Genomic DNA, 23468 nt, shown 5'->3' with positions numbered 1-23468 from the left:
AAAAAAAAAAAAAAAAATATATATATATATATATATATATATATATATATATATATATATATATATATATATATATATATATATATATATATATATATATATATATATTATTTGTTAAAAAATAAATAACGTGTCTTCAGACATTTACCCTTATTAAATCAATAAATCATAAATTAGTCATTAAACGAACAGATGCTCCGTCAAAGTGAGGAAGGAAAGTGTTTGATGATTGGATGACGATGTGCGAGAAGCTTTCAGCTGATTGGACAATGCTCCAGGGAGGAACTGCTCGCTGGTTGGCTAGCCGTCGTGGCTCGAGCGAGTGGAGTCGTGTTAATATTAGGACTCATCATGGCGCTCGGTTCACCCCAGCACGGTAAGTGCTGTTTTAAATGACAAAAAATAACAGTATTCATCTAATTTACGCTCTGACAGAGAATTATGTAAACGGTCATATGCGAAGTCACAATTGTGTGGCAAAACAGTTCGTAAATATTCACTTTTAAAAGGAGGAAAGAGTCGGTTTTGTCGTTAGCAGCGCGGCTAGCGGCGAGAGAGACAGCTCGCGTGCGATGATGCTGCTCCTCACGCGATCTAAAACTGATGTGTGTCAGAAACTCAGTGAGATGCCCAGCCTGACAGCATCAGTTTAACATCTTAGATGCCCAAAAATGTTGTAATGTTGTGTTGCCAGGCAGCTCAATAGGAACAATGCACTATCCTATTATTCACAATGCTCGATTGTTATAGGTGTTGTTTACAATAACTCGCGTATCACGGTACTCCCACGCTTGTTGGTGTTTCTTTTTTTGCACATGTACTTCCATAGTGTTCTGACTTTGCTGTGCTATTAAATATCATAGTATTTGAATATGGTAATTATTCAGTACCATTATGTGTATTACATATCTGATTTGAAGTAATATTATCATCTAATACAATCCCTCTACCATACTAATGTCACAGTGAACAACTTTTGCAAAGCACAACCTTTCTCTGTATTCATGTTCACAGTTATACAATTACTTGATCTTATAATGAGATTGTTCTTTCAGGTCTAAAAGGTTAATAAACTTGAAAATTGTTGATTCTGGACAAATTATGATTTTTAAAGGTTTATTTCAGCCAAAAGTGAAAATTCAGTCATTCGTTACTTATTACAACCCGTTAGACTTTCGTTCATCTTCAGAACACAAATGCAGATATTTTCGATGAAATCTGAGCGCTTTCTGTCCCTCCATTGACATCCTACCTACGCAAATACCACTTTTAAGGTCCAGAAAGGTAGTAAAGACATCATTAAACTAATCCATGTGACTCCAGTGGTTTAGCCTCAATTTTTATGAAGCGACGCAAGTACTTTGTGTGCACAAAAAACATGATTTATCACTTTATTTACAAAGTATTAATATCCAACGCGTTCACGAGAGCAGTGTTTTGTGTTGACACAAGAGCATGCGTTGGATGTTAATATTTTAAAGTGCCCCTATTATGGTATTTTAAAGGCTCCTCATTTAGTTTTGGAGTCTCCTACAACAGGTTTTCATGCATCAAAGGTCAACAATTTCATTTTGTAATAATATACATTTCAGCTTACTCTGCTCTGATTGGTCAGACGGCCCACTCTTTTACGATTGGTCTACTGCGTACAGCGCATGTGTCGGAAGCTTAACGCTCATTACCAAAACTGAACTTCAGCTCCGAAGGCTTCCTAAAGCTCAGTGATTGCACACACTGTAAAGACAGTAACAATGGTGTGGATTTTACCATATCAATCCGAGCGTGAGTCCGATGATGAAACATTGAAGAAGTTATTCAACCCGAACCTCCATCACAAGGACGGCTCGAGCAGGACGTTTCTCAGTGATGCTACTCAGTTGGAGGAACATTATGAGATGTTGCAGCTGTAATTCATCAGCATTAACAAGTGTGTGTCCATCAACAAACCATGTGTGTATTTCTAATTTATTGCAGTGCACATGTAGGAACTAGGGGTGTAACGATATACCGTTAAACGATATAAAAATGTGACGATATGTATCGTTGATGGAAACGATACGATTCGTGATATATAGTTGTTTTTATTCAAGGCTCAACTTGCTGTAGTAGGCCTATCTATAAGGTATAATTCACCCGAACACAAATGTAGGCTACCACAAATGTAAACTCTGTCATCATGTACTCACCATCATGTCGTTTTTCGTTTAAATGGTAACTAAACCCTAAACCAACTTTTTTTAGTTAATGATCTGTAATACTGGGGCTTTATTAATGCTGTTCATTGATTCGGGTAAATGTTTTGACATTTGTGTATAAAGTGTTTTAATTCTATAAAATATGGTGTAAAACTGCCAAAGTGCTGCCCTCTTACGGTTGAACGGTGGCTACTGCAGTTGAATTTTCCTATTGGACGTTGTGGTACATCGTGACGTAGGATGGTACTTCCAACGGCTCACTATCCGCGCCCCTAGCACGAGCTCACCACGCCCTCAGAAATGTTTCCCCCAATCACATGAGAACGGCTTCAATCCAGTATGAACTGTCATATTACATGAAGTAGAAACATTATGAATGAAACTGACTTCACACTTGCTTTAACATTGTATTAAAGAAAGTGCGGTTAAATAATGCAGTTGTCAGTACACGTCAGGCTAATACAGATAATTTTCATACATGAGACGCGCTTTCAAACCCTGACACGCAAGTGGTTGCCACGGACGCAGATAGATTAGGTCAGTTCTCTTGCGCGGCTGCTTCGCTAGCATCGTCTGCATCGGGAGTTAACGCAGTTTGAGCCAGCGGCTCGCATTTATAAGGCTCCGGGTTTGTCTCTACAGACAATCCACCCTCCTCCACTTCAGGTGAAGGTAGGAGAATGACCGCTCTGTTGCAAAGCTGGCGTCACTCCAGTCATTCTCCATCTTTGCGACTCGCGAGTCTGACAGCTGTCAATCAATCCGTCACTGCGGGTCTCAGGTGCACGCCCTCTGCTCAGCCCCGCCCTCGGTTCGTCCCCTCTGTGTCCGCCGGGCTCTGCGCACTTTTCCAGCATTTTTCAAAATTTGCCAGTGGGTGGAGTTAAGCTCTGAGCAGGGGTTTAGTTACCCTTTAACTTCCAAACACAAATGAAGATATTCTTTATGAAACCGGAGGGATTTCTGTTCCTCCATTTAAAGTCATTCCTCTCAAACTTAAAAGATCCAATAAATGTCATAAAGGCATCGTAAACATAACTAATCGGGTGGTCTAATCCAAATCCAAGTCTTCTGAAGAGACACAAACGATGGTTTATGAGGAACAGATTCACAATGACGAGCATACTGTAGTAAACACGGACGCTCAAATGATTGCGTGGCGCGCAGAAACAATATGAGAGTGTGTAAACGCAGAATTTAAATTCTTGGATGAGCTAAACATTAACATTGATCATCTGAAGTGCACCCGCTGCCGGAACGGCACTCTTCAACGTGAGAGTGCAAACATTATTTAAAGCGACACTCCCCAAAGTCATGACGCGCTGCCAAGATGGCAACGGCCAGCTCGACCCTACTTTGCGCTTCAGAACTGCTCATCAGAATCCTATGGTTGACGTCACGGACACTACGTCCATATTTTTTACAGTCTATGGTTCAGAGTCAATTATTTATTTTGAGTGACAATAACTTTATTTATTGTGCATAACTTTGCTGAACATTTACATTCACAAACAGCTATATTACACACTGCATGAAAAATCATAATGGGGGTACTTTAAATTAGCCTGTTAAATAGCTAAATGTATGAACCCATAGTGTCTTAAAATTAACTTAGTCCTGAAAATCAAGTCACAGGTATATAATTTATGGGAACCAAATGTCTCCCAAACTGTAAAACATACATTGTGTGGAAGTTTTTGGAAACTTATGACACATTGGGCCAAAATCAGCAAATTACCTTTTTTTTTTTTGAGTAACTAAAACATGTCTTCCTTATGCTGACATTATTAAAGGTCCTGTTTTTCCTGTGTTTTTGAAGCTTTGATTTTACAGTGTGCAATATAACATGTGTTCATGTTTCGCGTGTAAAAAAAAAACATAGGCCGTAAAAAAAATGGACGACGCAAATTCATTGACTTCCGCTTACCATAGTTGAAGCTTTCGGAGGCCGCACACGGGGCTGACATCTTGGGACCGAGTCTGCGCAGTAGCGATCTCGGGACCGGAGTTGCGCAGTAGAGAGCAGGAAGTAGAGGCGCGATTATCAAAAGCCCGCCCACACTCTCGCAGATGCAGAACAACTCATTATGATGATGTGAAATAAACAGTTATGGAAATGTAGAAATGAAAGCTAAAGCTCCAACCTCCTCCCAAAAATCCTGAAAAAAGTCTGTTAGTGCCTCAGTGACAACTTCACTCAGAGAAGCCGTCAATCTCAGCTGTCAATCATGACGTCACACCCCCGTTTTTATAGTATCAAATAACTCACTAAAACTAAACTTATTTAAAAAACGAACACTTGAAATGAAATCATCTTGATAAAAACTGCCTAAAATGTCAGAAACCATCTTTAGGAAACAATTATTTGAAGTGTAATTGAATTGTTTAGTGCGTCTCACGTCCATTCAAATACATGGAGAGGTGGAGTTTATGAGCTATACTGGGACCAACCACCGGGGGGGCGATCAAGGCGCAGAGGCTTCAGTTTCTACAGTTTTGAAAAAAACATAGTATTTTTCACACAATGTACTTATCTGTATACCGCTGTTTTCACTGTCCTAAAAACGGCCTGATGATTTCCTTATTCTATGAAGTCCCTCCTTCAGAAATGCGTAACGAGTTCTGATTGTGCCAGCGGTTCCCGTGTTGTGATTCGACAGCAGCTTAGCGCACGTTCCCCGGAAAGGTCACGCCTCTTACCATAACGGGGAGATGCATGCGCTCAATGTTATTGTAAACATGTCTATATTACCGTATCAATTTGAGCCGGAATCAGACCCGGGATGAAAATTACAGCGTCTCGACAACATGGCGACAAACACACTCTAAAAACGCAACACTTCCTCTTCTCCACGAGGGAGCAACAAGACCACGCCCCCTTTTTTACATATTCTTGTGGGCGGAGGTTAGTCAACAAACTGTTCAATTGACATCATTGAAGCAGGAAGTACAGGTATGTAGTCCAAACCGGCCGATCGCTGTAGGCTTTGAAAGGGAACTTCTGTTAAATAAAATACCTCGCTTGGCATTGAACTTTGAGCTTTATAATTTTACAGGTATTATTTATGCTCTAACAGCAACATTACACACTAACTAAAGTTTGAAAAATGGGATCACGAAGAACAGGACCTTTAAAATAACACCTAGCTCCAACAATTAAAAAGAAAATTATTTTTTTTTTTAATGGGAAACTTAAATTTTGGGAGGGAGCCGTCTTCATAAATGTGCTAAGTAGTGTCTTATTTAAGGTCTACACTACAGTGGTTTCATTCAGAGGTATAGGTTGTATAATTATAATGAACTGCGCATTAGGGCTGTGCAATTAATCGAATTTCGATTTCGATTTTGCCTCCCAACGATCACCAAAATAGTACAATCGAGAAAAAACGATTATTTTGCCATGTTTTGCAAGAACACTCTTATTTTGTCTTGCGTTCTGAATGAAGCGCGCACGCGCACATCCGCCCCTCCCGAAGCCACAAATCTCTCTCAGGTCGTGAGTCTCGTGAACATATCATCCGCTGGAATTTAAAAACTCGGCGCGAGTAAAGATGGCAGAAGGAGGGCAGTTACAGCAGCGTTTGGTGAGCAAAAAAGGCAAAACCAACTCCGTTGTCTGGGAACAGTTTGGCTTCGAGGAATCAGACGACGAGCAGAAACATGCTAAGATTTGCTACATGGTAGTGGCTGCAACGCAAGGGAACACCACGAATTTGTTTAACCACTTGAAAATTAAACAGAGTGACCTATGACAATCTAATAAAGAAACAAAAACTGACGAGAGCAGGGGTGCCGTGTAGGGATGGCTCGATACCACAATTTTGTCTTCGGTACGGTACCACAATCTAATACCGAAGTACCGATATTAAATCGATACCATACAGGGTCTGAATTTTGATGCGGGTATTGTGCATAATTTTGCTCACTCTCGCAAGTTTTGGGTTTATGAAGCAGGAAATTACTGCAAATGTTTATTATTAAATTAATCAACAAAGATTGTCACATCAATCAGTCATTTGGAAACTTTTTTGTAAGTAATTTCAGCATTACTGCGCGTCTCCATTGCTTCTGGCTTGAAAAGACATCGCACCTGCACTATAAAAGCAATCTGCACGCTCAGATTCAACACTTTCGCTTCCGTTGCGGGACAACTGACGGAAATCACTGCCCACGTCTTTTTAAACCTCGCCAATTTGAACATGCAAGCGATTTTATAGCATTTCGTAATACATATGGGATGAGAGCTCTTTGAGAGAGAGAGTTTTCTTTGCGCTCATGCCAACAACAAACACACACACACACAAGCCTAAAGAGCTCGCGCATTCCAAATTAAGTTGTTTTTCCTCAGTCAAATACACACAAAATTATGTCAAAATGTCAATCTTTAGTGAGTAGTTACATAAACACAGTTGGGTATGTCTTTCGCGGATGTAAATAGTGCAATAGTATGCGTGCAAATACTATGAGGTCTAAACGTCACTGGTTGAAACGAATGCTGGAGATTTCTTTATATTTAAACGATACGATCTTATGTATGTGCGTTAATCAGTGTTAAAAGAAAAATGTCTAAATTAGATCGTTAGAATATGCACTCACCTGTCGATCTCTTAATGTCTTACAAGTCAGGAATTAAGTGGCAGATGCTTGGCAAGGTTTGATGGTTCTTCAGCAGTTTTATAAGCAAAGTAATTCCAAATTTCACGTCTACTCGTCTTTATTAATGAGTTTTGTGCGTGTTGAGTGAGATTCAACTGCTGTATTCATCTTGTTCTGTTGCCACATTTGCCGGTTTCGCGTCAGTTTGGGTAGCGCGCTGCCACCTAGCGGTGAACTTCGGAACAGCAGCATATACCGAAATGAGCAAAATCATGATATCGTACCGTTTGAAATAAAATATATACCGGTATTTTTGCAGTACCGGTATACCGCGCATCCCTAGTGCCGTGTAAACGTCCTTTTTCCCCCTCATATTTTTCAAATAATTCTCTCTTTGTAAACTTTGTTCAATGCATGCGAGTGCTGCCATATTTTCGAATATGACCAGTCGTTTTCCCCCTCATCACCCGGGTTTAGTGACAGAAGACACGAATGAGAAGTAGCGCGCGCTGTGAGAAAATGTGTCTCTGTGCACTCATCCGAGAGCGCGCACGCGTCTCACAGCGCGCAAATATTGAGTTCTCTTTCAAGTCTTGCTCTTGAACGGACAAACTCACACATGTCAACATGTCCATCTTGATGAGTATTCTAGCAGACATAGTCTGAATATGCCTTAAGTGAGCTTTATACAGTCGATAAAGACGACGCATATCCGATCATTAGGTCTTAAAGGGGCAGTAGCCTTTACTGCTGTCTGTTTAATGTCAAACAACAAAAGACAAGGACATCACTCACTGCTCTTGATTGAATAGCTTTTGTAAGTTTAATAGGATTAATCTTTAATTTATGCACTCAAATATGCAATGTTATTTTACATTTGATACATTTCTGTACCTGAAAACTAATGTTAGACGTACCTGAAAAGCATATCTAGCTGAACCAAATTGTTTATCTTATTTATTTGTGGTTATCATTTTTACGTGAATACTTTTATACTTTGATTTGAATATATGTTATATTATTTATTTTAATAGTTCAAAAAGTACAACAAATGTTACAATTTCAATTGAATTGTTGAAAGGTGTATTTTTAATAAATACAACACATTCCCAAAGTCATGTGAAATAATCGTGTTACATAATCGTGATTTCAATATTGACCAAAATAATCGTGATTATGATTTTTTTCCATAATCGAGCAGCCCTACTGCGCATGTTTGTTCTTCATGTTAGTTCACTGATCCTGCAGTAATCTGCTTGTCTGTCAGCGAGAGTGTTATTTACTTTTCCCACCCAGTGTCTATATCTTCCGTGTCGTAAATAAGGATCAGGGGCTTTTTGTGTTCATTCATATGTGGCAGATGCAGGTTTGTGTTCCCTTACGTCAGTTTAATCTAAACACATCTGACCTAATCTAACACGTGCAGGAGACGCAGGGTGTGAGTGATAAGTGTGTGTTCACCCTCCTCCACACACATCACACTGGGACTGAGTATGATGAAATACACGGCTGTGCATGAGCACTAACTAGTGTGTGTGTGTGTGTGTGTGTGTGTGTGTTTTCGATCATGGTTTGGTTTTGTTGTCCTCTCTTGGTTTAGTGAACTGTCACAAACATTTTCTTTCTGCATGGATAGTTTAAATTCTCGTCCTTTTTTGAATTTCTTCTGACTGCAGTAGTGCTGATGTTACCTCTCTTCTGTGTGTGTGTGTGTTAGGATTAGTCTGTGAGAGTCACTTGTCTTATTCGATATTGATAAATTATCATAATAAATATCAAACCTTTATAGAGTGGTGCAGGTATGACGCCACTTTGTAGGCCAAACGCCAGTTCGCATGGCACTGGTTCCCTCGAGAAAAACCCAATAGGATTTTCCCATAGGCTTTTGGATTATCGCAAAAAACAAGCTCTGTGATCAACAAAAGTTCATGATGCTTACACGTTTTGTCCATCAAGATAATTATCACAAATGAACACAACTTTTATAAATTTGAAGCCTAAATGTAGTCACCAGAAGTAAAAAGGTAGACTATAAATGAACAACACCACAGCCGCTGTCACTATAAGATTCCCACAACTCTTTCGGTTTTCACATTTTCCCAGAACGTTTGAGTTAGATTAGTTTATAAGACTAGCATAATGAACATATGCATAGACGATTATGAGCATAATTAGGCTGTAAAAGCGGACTGAGTTTATCTGTTCGGCGTGATGACGTTTAATCTTCCCGACTGCCTCTGTAGTCCATTTAGCCACTTGTTAGCAGCAGCTTCAAAAATGACTAGTGGGGTAATACTGATGTATTTTATATCTCAGAATAAACCGTGAAAGTGTCTTGTGTTCACCACAGACCTTATTTCAGCCATTAACCAAATTAAACCCATTCAAAAAACCCATTGACCTCAGGATTTGGGAGTCGGAAGTGCTAAACGCTAACTCGCTTCTGTGTTTTGGCCTATAAAGGGATGTCATACCTGCACCACTCTATTTCATTCAAGTTTAAAGGCAGATTTTTGCTCCTGAAGTGTGTGTGTGTGTGTGTGACTACGTAAACAGTGCCTCAATGGATGTGTTTTTCAATGTAATCATGAATCTAAACAAAGCATACCCCAAAAACACAATAAATGCCACTTTTTGATACACTATTATGATAAAAATACTAACAGTGAACTGGTAAGTTCTTTAGATTTGGATGATAAAAGCACTTCTGTGTCCTTCAAAAATAAACTGCTTGGTAACACACAACAAATAACTACATTTATTAGATTTTTGTTTTAATGTGACATGTTCTTTAGGAGAACAGGGTTCTTAACAGATGTTTCTCTGCCTTCTGCTATGAGAGAAAATGCAAAGACTTTTTAATAATGTCCTGAATAACCAAGAGAGCCTTAAAGCACAATGAGGAAATGCAAATAATCAATTTGCAATTGTGTTTGAATTTTGATCAAAATGTGCTTTTATAGATGTCAGTGTTCAGCTTTGAACCAGGTTGCTGTCACCTTTTACTTTTCTCTTCTTAAATGAAAGCTTTCTGTCGCTGAATGTTTGGTGCATCCCTTAATTGAACATGATTTAGTCTTGTAAGCTCTGTCTCAAATACTACTCACCAGTGCCAACACAAGTAACACAGCTGCAGACTTGTGCCTTCTAATGGGAACTTTAGGAAGGGAAGAGGTGAAGGTCATTGAGCAGAGGTGGTTTAAGAGAAAGATACACTCTCTCTGAGTAACATGAGCCCTGCAGGTGCAGGTTTGGTTGTCGCAGATGCATGTTACACAGTTGAAGCCAAACTCGAATCCAGATCAGATTAATCAGTTTTAGATACACAAGCCATTCCTTTCCTTCTCTGTTGCACAAATTACATTCATTCATCAGCTCGCTCTCAGTGTTTTTCACCAAAATGCTCAAGAATGGCTTTTATTCTCTACAGAACATCCGTTCGGCCATGTGATCGACACTCTCCGGAGCGAACAGTATGAAGAGCTGAGATATTTCAACCCCCAGAAGCTCAGCGATGATGCCAGATATGGTGAGTTTGGGTCTTTAACTAAATGAATTCATGCACAGATACAAGTGACTAATTAGAATAAATCATTGTAGTCTTGCAAAAGCACTAACTGGCTCTTTTTCTTGTAGAGAAACTGCCGTTCTGTATACGGGTTCTCCTGGAGTCCGCCATTCGGAAGTGTGACGGGTTCTACGTGAAGACAGAGGATGTCTCTAATATTTTGGACTGGCAGATGCAGCAGAACCAGGCCGAGGTGGTGTTCTCGCCCGCCAGGGTTCTGCTGCAGGATTTTACGTGAGTTATTGACTAGGGATGCATGAGTTGGGCAAATCAAATTTTATAATAATTAGTGGTGGGCATAGATAAATTTTTTTAATCTAGATTAATCTCGCTGTAATCTTGGAATTAATCTCGATTAAAATGACTCATTTGAATTCTGCAGAATATGTGTGCTCGTAAAGGCCCGGGTATACTTCACTTACCGCGCCCGGACGCGTCACGCGCGCAGCCCTGTCCGCGCGTCTTTCAAAGTATACTACACAACGGATGCGCGCGGAGGATCGCGTTCGACACATGCGCAGTAAAAAAGTGTCTATCCTCCACCAGACATCGGAGGGCAGCACTGAGTCCTGTCATCAACGGGACATTCGCTGGGCATGATCGGAGAAGAACTGTAGTGCATCCACCATTGCTACATAGTTTGGAAGAAACACTGAAGAATCAAAAATTCTCTCTTTTTTTTCCAAGCGTGTTGTTTTTAAACCGGTCTTTGCACACTCTTCTTCGACGGCTGAACACTGTGCTCAATACTGTGTTTATTGCCACCTAGTGGACTCTTCTGTACTGCTGGCGCATGCGCTGTTGCACGCGGACCGTCCGCGCGGTCACAAAATTTGGGCTGCGCGCGGACGGGGTGTGCGGCCGGCCGCGAGCCCTCCGAGTGACGAAAATTACGTCATGCGGGCGGTGCACGAACGCGGACGGCCGAAGTATACCCGGGCCTTTAGTGATCGTTTGTCTTTTTGTAGTTTGAATAATAAATAACTTCTGTCCCTTTAAGACCTGACGCACGCATGGATCCCAAACACTGTTCCTGTGAGCTGGTTACGACAGTGTTTACGTTAAAACTCACCAAGATGGGCATTGAGACATTTTTGAGTGTATTTGACCATTAATAAACTGGAAAAAGGAGCTAATTTTTGCACCTGTATGTCAGAGGCGGCTTTATTACGGTAGGTGTGTTTGCGCTTCAGATGCAAGCCTGAAATCTGCGAGAATTAGTAGAATTAACGCTATGTGCAACCCCGCGCGGAATTCAGACCGCTCACACCAACACTAACACGCTAAAGAAAAATCCAGCAGAACAGCCGTTCGCCGTGTTCAGAGGGTTAACCGGACTGAATGAGAGGAGGCGGGTGCGTGTCAACTCGCTGTCGGTCGGTCAGAGAGGAGAGCGCAGCTGATATCAATACTGTAGAAAATGAGTATCGTATCGTTTCAGATATTTCAGTATCGATACATAGCGAAATATGGATATTTTTGATAACACCAGTAGGCATACACACAGGTTCGAAGACTCTCTCGCCCCTACAGTGCAATTCGGCTAGGTGTACACCCGAGCTAAAATATCAAGGTGAAAGTCATCATAGCTTGCGTAGTAATAGACCCAGCTCCCAACCCAACTTTCAGAATAGATTAACTGCAATTTTTTTTATCGCCCGATAAGAGTCTCACGTTAACGCCGATAACGGCCCACCACTAATAATAATTCAGGTAGGGCTGCACAATTTTTGTGATTTCTATATCAATATGGCTATAAAATAATAATAACAGCAATAATAATAATTAATATGATTATAACTAAATAAAAAACAAATATTATTATAGTAGATGTATTAGTATTAATATTAAAATCAAGTATTTATATGCTGAATCGGACCAAAAAACTCAACAGCGTCCGACTAGAGCCAATTGGTGGGAAACACCAGAAAAACTAAGTTGTCCGACGCTCAAAAATGACCCAGCGGCCGATCGTTGGCTTGGTGTGTCCCGGGCTTAAGAACACAGTGCTTTGCTCTAAAACGCGCCTCACATTGCAATTTGATAATAACACTAAGCCATATTGCGATTACGGTTTTATTTGTTTAATCGTGCAGCCCTGTTAACAACATCTGCACATGAACTGGGCCTGTTCATAAGGTTGGATATGTCCTGATGCCTCCATTTTGTGTGTGTTCACAGGGGAATTCCTGCTATGGTGGATCTGGCAGCCATGAGAGATGCTTTAGCTAAACAGGGGGTTGATCCAACCCTGGTGAACCCCAGATGCCCCACAGACCTCATCGTAGATCATTCGCTGCAGATTGACTACAGCAAATGGTGAGAGTGAACGCATAGGTTAGAGAAAGGATTAAAAAGAGTATTTATGTTTAAAAACCCAATAATTACAGCATTAACATAAACAATAATTATGCCCATAAGTCCTAATGTACACAGTAATTAGGCTGGTGATGTATTGCGCTTCAGTTTTTTTCTATGTAAACTGTCTCTTTTTATGACCTTAACTTGGCAAGATGCAACAAGTTTTAACTGTCAAGCGACAAAATCACTAACAAGTGTTTACCTCATTTCTCAGTGGCATCCAGAGCCCTTCAATCCCTGTGGATGAGAGTCCCGGCGCCGCTGTCAGATCTCCTGCCGGGAGACCATCGCCACGAGGGAGTCACTGTTCAGGTCAACGCCCGGGTCATCGGGGCGGCTGTAGTAAAGCCTCCTGCTCTGACGCCCCCAGTGGCAGAACCGCAGCAGTACAGATAGAAAACACACCCCTCCTGTGCCCCTTCCACCTGCAGCCCGTGTCAGAGTACGTCTACACCTCACGCACACACACTAATACACGCCCTCACTTTAATCTGTTTGCTTTCTCTAATGTGCTGATGTCTGTCTGACGCACACAGGCCTGAAACTATGATCAAAAATCAAGAGATGGAGCTAACCAGAAACAAAGAGAGACTGCAGTTCTTTAAGGTGAGTTTTCAGAGCTCTCTGGGATTTTTATAGGCCTTTATCACACTTGCACGTTCGAAAAGCGGAAGCTTCAAGTAGTAGCATACACTTCCGCTGCAGCCTTTATTATTGGCTGTGCCCATAGCACGGGATTGTTTATGTTAATCTACCGGCAGCGCTGATGATGCCTCACTCAGACAATGTTACACATTAAAATGAAAGATGACATACACGGTAGGGTATCATATCTAAATAAACATTTAAATATTGATGCTTAAAACAAATATTTAATATTTTTTTTAAATATTGACGCTTAAGTTCAACTAAACAAGTATAATTTTCTTCTCAAAACTGGCACCTGTCCATTGACAATAATCCAGGCAGAAATTCCTTTACGCTCTAATCGAAGCCGGATGTGACGACACGGTACTGTGATAAAGGCTTATGTCTACACAAAGACAACACGACATGCCATTCACATCGCATTTAACTTCTGTAAAATAAGATATTGGAATATTCATAATAATGTAAGGTGGGACTTGATTTTGTGCTTATTGGTTAATATTCTCCACCAAAAAACTGGGGTCAATAAGATTTTTTTAAAGAAATGAATGCTCTTATTCAGCAAGGATGCTTTAACTTGATCAAAAGTTACATTTACAGTACTTTAAAAGATTTCAGATTCAAATAAATGCTCTTCAAAGAACCCTGACATTTTTTTTCCACAAAATATTACATTTAGCAGACAAATTTTAGTTTAGCAGGCACTTCCAAAGCGACTTACAAATGAGGAGAGCAGATTTTTTTTTGTTGCAAACTACGGGATGAATGGTTGTCTTTCAAATTCCCTCTGCATGCAATAGGATAGCGCTACAGAGCAACGAAGACGTTTTTTTCGGTCTGCAAAACTGTGGATGAAACATTTTCTATTGGCCAAGAGGGTGTAGTTCTCCAACTCTGTTTAATGGTTAGAAACGGCGTGTTGCCGTATAAACCTGCAACTCAATGGCGTGTTGGTTTTAAAAAATATTGAGATGGTATTAAAAATGGTATTAAAGGTATTGAATTTACCTCCAGGATTTCTGTATATACCCTGTAAGAGAGCATTACAATAGTCCAGTCTGGATAGAACAAGAGCTTGGACACAAGGAGGGGTGGGGCATGCTCCGATAGGAAGGGTCTGATCTTCCTAATGTTTTATAAGGCCAATCCACAGGACAGGGCAGTTCTAGCAATGTGGTCTGTGAAGTTTATCTGATCATCAATCACAACTCCAAGGTCCAAGGAGTTATGGTTGATCAACCTAGCTAAATGTAGAGGTTATGATGAAGTGTTGGGTTGGTTGAGTCCACAAGTAGTTCTGCCTTCACAAGGTGTAGGTGGTGGTCCTTCTTCCAGCAGCACAACTGTTTTCAGTGGTTGCAATAACAATCATAAATGTTTCATAAGCAGCAAATCAGCATGTCAGAATGATTTCTGAAGAATCATGTGACACTGAAGACTAGAGGAATGATGCTGAAAATACAGCTTTAACATCACAGTAATAAATTACATTTTAAAATGTATTCAAATAGAGAATAGTTGTTTTAAATTGTAATAATAATTTAAAACTTTACTGTTTTTACTGTGTTTTTGATCAAATAAATGCAGCCTTGGTGAGCAGAAGAGACTTCTTTTTAAAAAGTCCAACAGACCACAAACCTTTGAATGGTGTTGTAAGTATTGTGTTTGTGACTTCTCTTTCTCCAGTGGTGTTCGAAAGCCTTTAAAAACGTCAACGTGGTTCCACCAGACATCAACACAGTGCATCAGGTGAATCTAGAGTACCTGTGTCAGGTGGTACAGGAAGGGGAGGGGTTTATTTATCCAGACAGCGTGGTGGGAACGGACTCCCACACCACCATGATCAACGGCCTCGGGATCCTGGGCTGGGGTGAGCACGACGTCGCTAGTTCCTGTTATCATTTGTGAAATCTTCTGTTTTGTTTACCTCACAACGTCTCCCTCTCATGCTCTCTTTCAGGAGTTGGAGGTATTGAATCAGAGGCGGTCATGTTAGGTCAGCCAGTGTCTTTGACGTTGCCACAGGTTGTCGGCGTTAAACTCGTGGGGACCATCAATCCTCTTGCAACGTCCATTGATATCGTACTGGGCATTACAAAGGTACAGCAAAGTCCTTGTCTTCTAAATATATGACCTCATGAGTGAGTTTGCAAATCGACATCTGAAGAAATAACATCTTTGTGTCTCAGCATCTGCGTCAGGCAGGAATCGGCGGGAAGTTTGTGGAGTTCTTTGGGCCTGGTGTACAGCAGCTCTCGGCTCCCGATCGGACCACTATCGCTAACATGTGCCCGGAGTACAGCGCCACCGTGAGCTTCTTTCCTGTGGATGACATCACCCTGCAGCACTTTAAACACACCAGTAGGAACCATTCTTTGCACTTTAAAAAGCCTAAAGTGATATTACGGGTGTAATTTGACTCAAAAATGTTTTTCTGATCAGTCTGCAGTAAGGAGAAGCTTGTGGTTTTAGAAGATTACCTGAAGGCTATCAAACTCTTCAGAAGCTACGGTGACCAATCAGAAGAGCCGGAGTATTCACAGGTTGGTTAATTTATTTGCTCGTGAACATTTGAGGATTAAAGTCGGCGTGAAACGGAAGTTGAGATCGTCTTTTTCTCCTTATTGTGACGTATATCCGAGTGAAATGGCTTCTGAAATTAGAAAAAAATGTAGGGCAAGGCTTGATTTCGTTCTTCGGGAATTGATTGGATCGTTGGAAGTTGGGCGTTGCTAACAAAATGGAGGCAGAATAAAAAGTTTACACTCAGTTGTGGAGAAAGATCGAGTTTATCTCTTAAATAAATGTATTTTCTCTCTAAATCTTTTCTACATATGTTACTGAGCATATTTCCTCACTTTTCGCTGGTTTATGCTACAGATTTAACATATTTTAAGCCTTTTATGGCTTTATTTCTATACTTTTTTTCTCAGCTCTCCCTTATAAGGGGGTCACGCCGTAAGCGCGTTCACACACGCTGCATTCCTAAGTGCGATCCGTCACGACAAGCTGTTCGTCTGATTATATTGAGTAATTTTTACATAAAAAAAGCTTTTATTTCTCATATATTTCTCTCTTTTTGCCTCAAGTCCTTCTTGAAGAAGGTATTGTGTACACCGAGAAAAATGCATCTAACCACCATATTGCTACGATCAGTGACAGGTTTCTGAGAGGCGGTGCAGAAACGAGACAGGGGGCGATAACCCCGCCCTTGCGCCATAGCACATGACCGGGAGAGAAGAGAAGTCGTTTCATGGGGGAGGGAAAGTTAACGTATTTGATTAAAGATTATAAGGCTAAATTAATTTTTTTAAAATAATGAAGTGCACAGATAAATCAGTTATAGTAAACACTACAATATTTGATTTCATACCGCCTTTAAACAGGCTATTTTTGCAACTGTATCTTTTAGACTTCTTTATACGCTAACACTCAAGCGTTTGGTGTCCAAGTTCAGGCGTTAACACGTGTGATGTGGTCGGTGTCATAGGTCATCGAGATGAACCTGAGCTCCTTTGTGCCTCATGTCAGTGGACCCAAAAGGCCACAGGATAGAGTCGCTGTGACTTGCATGAAGGAAGACTTTATTAACTGCCTGAATGAGAAGGTGAATGCATTTACAGTATTAACACACACAGAAAAGTATTTCTCAATTAAGTAATTGTACCAAGTTGCCTGCTGGGTTTATTTTTTGTGCCATCCATGTATGTGTAGGTGGGTTTTAAGGGCTTCCACATATCCAAAGACAAGCAGGCAACTCTGGTCCCGTTCCTCCACGAGGGGGCAGAATACAACCTGGCACACGGATCTGTCGTCATCGCAGCTATCATCAGCTGCACCAATAACTGCAACCCATCCGTCATGCTGGCCGCAGGTCAGACGTCAAGACATCTGTAGATCTGATATGTGCTGTTTGCACAGTGTTTAGTGCATCTCACATGTATGTCTGTGTTTTGTTCAGGTCTATTAGCGAAGAAAGCCGTCGAGGCTGGTCTGACAGTAAAACCGTATATAAGGACCAGTCTGGTGCCCGGCAGTGGAACCGTCACACATTACCTGAACACCAGCGGAGTCCTGCCCTTCCTCAGGAAACTCGGGTACACACACCATACACACAATATTATATGCACGTACAGTACTTAAAGGTGCAGTGTGTAAATTTGAGTGGCATCTAGCCAGTGAGGTTGTGAATTACCACCGCTCACCCCTCCCTTTCGAAGCACATAGAGAAGCTATGGTGGCCGACACAGGACATAATGTCATCGTCGGAGCACTTTGTAGAGAAGTTTGTCTGTTTAGGGCTACCGTAAAAACATGACGGCACAAAATGGCGACTTCACAGTGAGGGGACCCGCGGTGTGTTGAGATAGAAATGCCTCATTCTAAGGTCATATAAACATAACGCCTCATTATGTAAGGTCTTTATACACCACTGAAAACATAGTTATGTATATTAAATTGCATTTAGATCCTCATAATAGATCCTCATAAATACTACACACTGTACCTTTAAGCAAACCAAGGTTATTATTGGTGACAAAATCATTCACTAAAACGAAAGCTGTAGGAAAAACAAATACTAGAGAAAGTATTAAATATACTTTATATTTTTATTATACATTATAATTATATATAAAATATAATTATATTATACATTAAATGTACAATTATATACAATTTATTCATATATAAATTAAATTTTTTTTATTTATAAATATTTATTAAATATATTTTATTATTATAGGTTTTCATTTGTTGTTATAAATTATAATAAGAAAATATTAAATATATTTTATATTACTAACACATATATATATATGTGTGTGTGTGTGTGTGTGTGTGTGTGTGTGTGTGTGTGTGTGTGTGTGTGTGTGTGTGTGTGTGTGTGTGTGTGTGTGTGTGTGTGTGTGTGTGTGTGTGTGTGTGTGTGTGTGTGTGTGTGTGTGTGTGTGTGTGTGTGTGTGTGTGTGTGTGTGTTATTTGATATTTCTCAAAATGGTACGGAAAAATTAAATTAATTAAATATTTATAAATAAATTGCATACAAAATAAATACTATGGAAATGATCAAAATACATGCCATATATGTGCACACATTTAACCTGTTATCACCAAAAATACCACATTTAAAAATATATTTTATATTTTATATTATTGAGCTCTGCATGTTTTTCGATCATGGGTTTCAGGTTCGAGGTGGTGGGTTATGGATGTGCAACGTGTGTGGGCAACACAGCACCTTTACCTGAGAGTGTGGTAGACGCCATTAAACAGGTGAGCCCGAACTCTCATTTTGCCTCTTTCTTTCTGAACATCTGCATATTAATCTAAGCTGTCTGCTTGTGTTCAGGGTGATTTGGTGGCGTGTGGCGTTCTGTCTGGGAACAGGCATTTAGAAGGACGTCTGTGTGACTGCGTCCGGGCGAATTATTTGGCCTCACCCCCGCTGGTGGTGGCGTATGCGATCGCAGGCACAGTCAGCATCAACCTGGAGACAGAACCGCTAGGAGTGAACTCCGAGGGGAAGGACGTGTATCTGCGGGATATCTGGCCAACCAAAGAGGAAGTGAACCACACAGAGGAGAACATCGTCATCGCCTCCATGTTCAAAGAGCTGAAGAGCCGGATGGAGGTGCGAGGAGTTTCATAGCACATTTTCTTCAGATGATAGAACAATAGGATTCATTTCAATTGATTGATTCACTGAATCATTAGAATTGTGTATTAATACCAGCTGATTTGTGTGATTGTCTGCAGAAAGGAAGAACGTTCTGGAACAGTTTAGACTCTGCCGAATCTGCCCTCTTCCCGTGGGATCCCAAATCCACCTACATCCGCTGTCCGTCCTTCTTCAGCAAACTGGTGAGTGTCATCCAGTGTTATTTAAGCATTATTTGTGTACTATTATAGTATTTAATATTTTGAATTGGCTTTTTTTTTTTACTTATTTTATTTTAGTTTAGGTTTTTCATCTAATATATATATTTTATGTTTTATAGTTAGTTTTAAATAGGTTTAAATTTAGTGAACAATAACCGCACTGGTGTCATTCAGATGTGCATCTCCTCCAGCATCACATTTTCACTGTATTCCCCTGTTTTTCTCTTCGTCTCAGACTAAAGAGGTGTGCACTCCTCAGTCCATTGACAGTGCGTACCCGCTCCTCTTTCTGGGTGATAAAGTAACAACTGATCACATTTCTCCAGCGGGAAGCATCGCAAGAGTCAGCGCTGCTGCCAAATTCCTGCAGAGCAAACGGTAAGACGAGGTTTTTTACTTTTTCTTTTCTCATATATTTGTCCTTAAAATTCTTTTAGACCCTATGAGTGAGTGTTACATCAGTGAGAAGTCAGATTCATTATAGTGATTTGGTTCAGTGTTCCCAGATTCTCCTGCTTACATTACATTTTTGTAGTAAAACTGCCTTTTGTTGATAAATATTATGATATAAAGATGATCAGATACTAAGTTCAGCTCCTTTATATGTTTGACTCAGTTTGACCCCTCGGGAGTTCAATTCTTATGGTGCACGGAGAGGAAATGATGCCGTGATGACTCGAGGAACATTTGCTAGCATAAAGCTTCAAAACCGCCTCATCGGGAAGACCGGACCCAAAACACTGCACATTCCATCAGGACAAACGGTCAGTGTCCTGACTGAACCGGTTTGAACATGATTCCTTCTGACTCTGAGCTCATGGTCTGATTTGTGTTGTCCCATCACAGCTGGATGTGTTTGAAGCTGCTGAACGCTATCAGAGAGATGGAGTTCCCCTCATCATCCTGGCAGGAAAAGAGTACGGCTCCGGCAGCTCGCGTGACTGGGCCGCCAAAGGACCTTATTTACTGGTACTGGAGCCATAATCCGCTTCCTGATAAGTCGTTGCCTACTCAATTTCCTGTAATTCGTTCACCATAAACACGGATCTTGCTGACTGTCTTGACTGTTTGTGTGTGTCTCAGGGTGTGCGTGCGGTGATAGCGGAGAGCTTTGAGAAGATTCATAAGAATCATTTGGTGGGGATGGGAATCGCTCCGCTGCAGTTCCTGCCAGGAGAGAATGCAGACTCACTGGAACTGTGTGGGAAAGAGCGATTCACCATCAACATCCCAAAGGAGCTCACACCCCGACAGCAGCTCACAGTACAGGTAGAGAGACTCTTAGCGGACAAAACATTAGTCGACTTCTGCAATTCCATTGAGATGTCCTCTCAAGCTGCACGCAATAAGAGTGCAACCAGTGTAGTCTGATTCACAAACAAATGACTCTTACAAACTGGTTCTTTTTAGTGAATCAAATACATACAGCACACTCAGTTTTTTTAGTAAGGCAATATAGACATAGAAACACACAACAAAACAATACAAGTGTATACACAGAAACAAACCTGAAGCCATATAGATATAGTTTTCACTGCTTTACGATTAACAGAGCTTTGGATAGTTTCCATATACATGTCTAGATCAACTTTGAATACAGAAATAAGGATAATAGAGCCAATACATTTTTATGTATGTAGGTGGAATTTATCTAGAAGGAAACATAAATGCATTTTTTTATATTTTCCTAAATTTTCTTTTGAGTAGTCAAACAATCCAAAAAAAAACAACAAATGACTCTTAATAAAATTCTTTGCACCAATTCTTTGTAGTGAATCAAAAACCAGTGTAGTTCGATTCATGAACAAATGACTCTTATAAACCAGTTCTTTAGAGTGAATCAAAAACAAGCAGCACAATCAGTGTAGTTCGATTCATAAACAAATGACTATAATGAACCCATTCTTTAGAGTGAATCAAAAGCAGCCAGTGTAGTCCGGTTCATAAACAAATTGCTCTTATAAACCAGTTCTTTAGAGTGAATCAAAAACATGCAGCACAATCAAGGTAGTTTGATTCATAAACAAATGACTCTAATGAACCAGTTCTTTAGAGTTAATCAAAAGCAGCCAGTGTAACCAGTGTAGTCTGGTTCATAAACAAATGAATCTAATGAACCAGTTCTCTAGAGTGAATCAAAAACAAGCAGCAAAATCAACGTAGTCCGGTTCATAAACAAATGAATCTAATGAACCAGTTCTCTAGAGTGAATCAAAAACAAGCAGCAAAATCAACGTAGTCCGGTTCATAAACAAATGACTATAATGAACCAGTTCTTTAGAGTGAATCAAAAGCAGACAGTGTAACCTGTGTAGTCCAATTCATGAACAAATGACTCTTATAAACCAGTTCTTTTAGTGAATCAAAAGCAGACAGTGTAACCACTGTAGTCTATTTGACAAGCAAGTGACTCTTATGAACCAGTTCCTTTTGTGAATCAAAAACAAGCAGCACAACCAGAGTATTACAAACAAAAGAATCTTTTTGAGCTCCTTTTAAATTAATCTTTCATGAAGACTCACTAACTCGTCTGTTAGATAAATAGCAATAGAATTACATCATCTGGGACCTGCTGTTATTACTCCTGTCATTATTGAAATTAATATTTTTAGTAGTGTACCCTGTTAAAAGTTTCCCATATAATCAATAGCAATAGCTGAGAGAATTGATTTTACATGCAAGCAAAATGGACATTATTTTGTCAAATATAACCAGACTGAATCGAGAGCTTGTGAATCTAAACAGCAATTTCCCTTCGAATACATATTTTTGTCCATGTGACATCTCATGTTTTCGTCTGCCTTTGTTTCCAGACGAGCACGGGGAAGAGTTTCAGCGTCATGGCTCTTTTCGAGAACGACATGGATGTGGCGTTTTTCCGACACGGAGGCATCCTGAAGTACGTAGCTCGTTCTCTGCTGCTGTAGCACAATCAGGCTCGTATCGGCGGAGTGGACCCTTTGATCGGAACAGCGCCACCCAGAGGCCTTCAGGAAGTCCTATGAACTCTGTGCCTCTTGTTTGCAGAATCCTCCCGTCCCGGACGGAGGATGCCATTATTTTGCACTTAAAACAACAAATGTCCAACATTTCCCTCCAAGTCCTTCTCTCCACACCCAGACGTGATTCAGCGTGTATTTTTGCGGTCTGGTGGTGGAGCATAAACTTTGGTAGGTTTGATTTGGGCATTTCATATTGCAGTGCCTGCAATGTGTGTCAAGGAACTTCTAAACTGAGCTTTTGCTGGACGCAAAGACTGCACGATGACCTCCCAGCCAATGGAGGCTTTGCTCTCGTTTCATGGTGCTGATTTTGACACGGGCACTTTGATGGAGTGAAAGCGTCCACACATTCAAAGCTTTCCAGCCCACTTTTGTTTCTGTATGAACGTCCACATATTCCCGTCACAAAAAAAAAAAAAAAAAGCACTCGTTTTGATCCGTTCCAGTAAAATATCCGTTTATTTATTATGATCGTCCATTTAGTGTCTTCTGTTACTGGGATTGTGAGTGACAATGATGACTAAAACATTTAAAGAAAATGCTTTTTAACCACATCTGATGGAGACGTATGTTCAACCATCATATGATATATATATATTAATCTGAGCTCACATTAGAGAGTGAATGATGATTTGGTTCTGTCACTGTGCCGTTTGCCTTGTTGCGATGTTTGGCTTCAGTCCTTGTGTTCTGTATGTATAGACCGTATGCAGCTCCTCAGCACAGGGGTGAATGAAGCAGTAAAACAAATCTTTTCTTCGATTATGCTGTTATTGTACATAATTTTTAATAAATAATGACATCGGCATGCTGAGATTTGTCTTTTCTGCATTTATAATACCATAGGTTGTCACCCTCTATGACATACATTTCACCTGATTTACATTTTACAATTTTTTTAATATACTTGGAAATATTCATGATAAAATGCATGGTAATGTTGCCTCCCTTACACTGGGGGGTGCTGTGGACCTGAGCCAGTCATTTCTGTAGGATGTAGAGCACATTCAATCTAGCTTGGCCACTCTCATAAGCACAAAGCTCCTGGAAGCAGGCAATAATGTGATGGTGTTTCAGTGGTGGTTTTCGGTAAACATAAATTAATAATAAAAACTTTCACACTTTGACTAGTTAAATCTTTCCAACAGTGAATGTACATCCATTAGGAAAAAGTTATGACATCGTAAATGATGAGTTAAAACTAAAAGTATGTACATA

General features: G+C 40.3%; 1 protein-coding gene across 1 annotated transcript; it reads left to right on the top strand.

Moving 5' to 3' along the window:
- Positions 1 to 317: 317 nt before the first annotated feature.
- ireb2 (iron-responsive element binding protein 2) lies at positions 318 to 23374 on the top strand. The gene is made up of 21 exons (XM_079810371.1): positions 318 to 376; positions 10222 to 10320; positions 10428 to 10593; positions 12541 to 12678; positions 12935 to 13162; positions 13257 to 13326; positions 15055 to 15238; positions 15329 to 15468; positions 15558 to 15729; positions 15811 to 15911; positions 16859 to 16975; positions 17083 to 17242; positions 17330 to 17465; positions 18558 to 18642; positions 18719 to 19000; positions 19126 to 19230; positions 19484 to 19626; positions 19865 to 20012; positions 20095 to 20217; positions 20332 to 20517; positions 22062 to 23374. Exons 1-21 carry the CDS (start codon positions 352 to 354, stop codon positions 22173 to 22175), a joined length of 2922 nt encoding a protein of 973 aa, XP_079666497.1. The 5' UTR covers positions 318 to 351; the 3' UTR covers positions 22176 to 23374.
- The last annotated feature ends 94 nt before the right edge of the window (positions 23375 to 23468 follow it).

Source organism: Gobio gobio (assembly GCF_949357685.1).
Source record: "Gobio gobio genome assembly, chromosome: 25".
Classification (NCBI taxonomy): Eukaryota; Metazoa; Chordata; class Actinopteri; order Cypriniformes; family Gobionidae; genus Gobio; species Gobio gobio.
Note: the sequence above shows the minus strand (reverse complement) of the source record. Positions and strands in the feature narration are given on the sequence as shown.

Coding starts and splice junctions, on each gene's coding strand:
- ireb2 (XM_079810371.1), top strand. CDS start 352: ATGGCGCTCGGTTCACCCCAGCACG. Junction 10,594..12,540: donor GTTCTGCTGCAGGATTTTAC/GTGAGTTATTGA, acceptor GTGTGTTCACAG/GGGAATTCCTGCTATGGTGG. Junction 19,001..19,125: donor AGCTGAAGAGCCGGATGGAG/GTGCGAGGAGTT, acceptor GATTGTCTGCAG/AAAGGAAGAACGTTCTGGAA.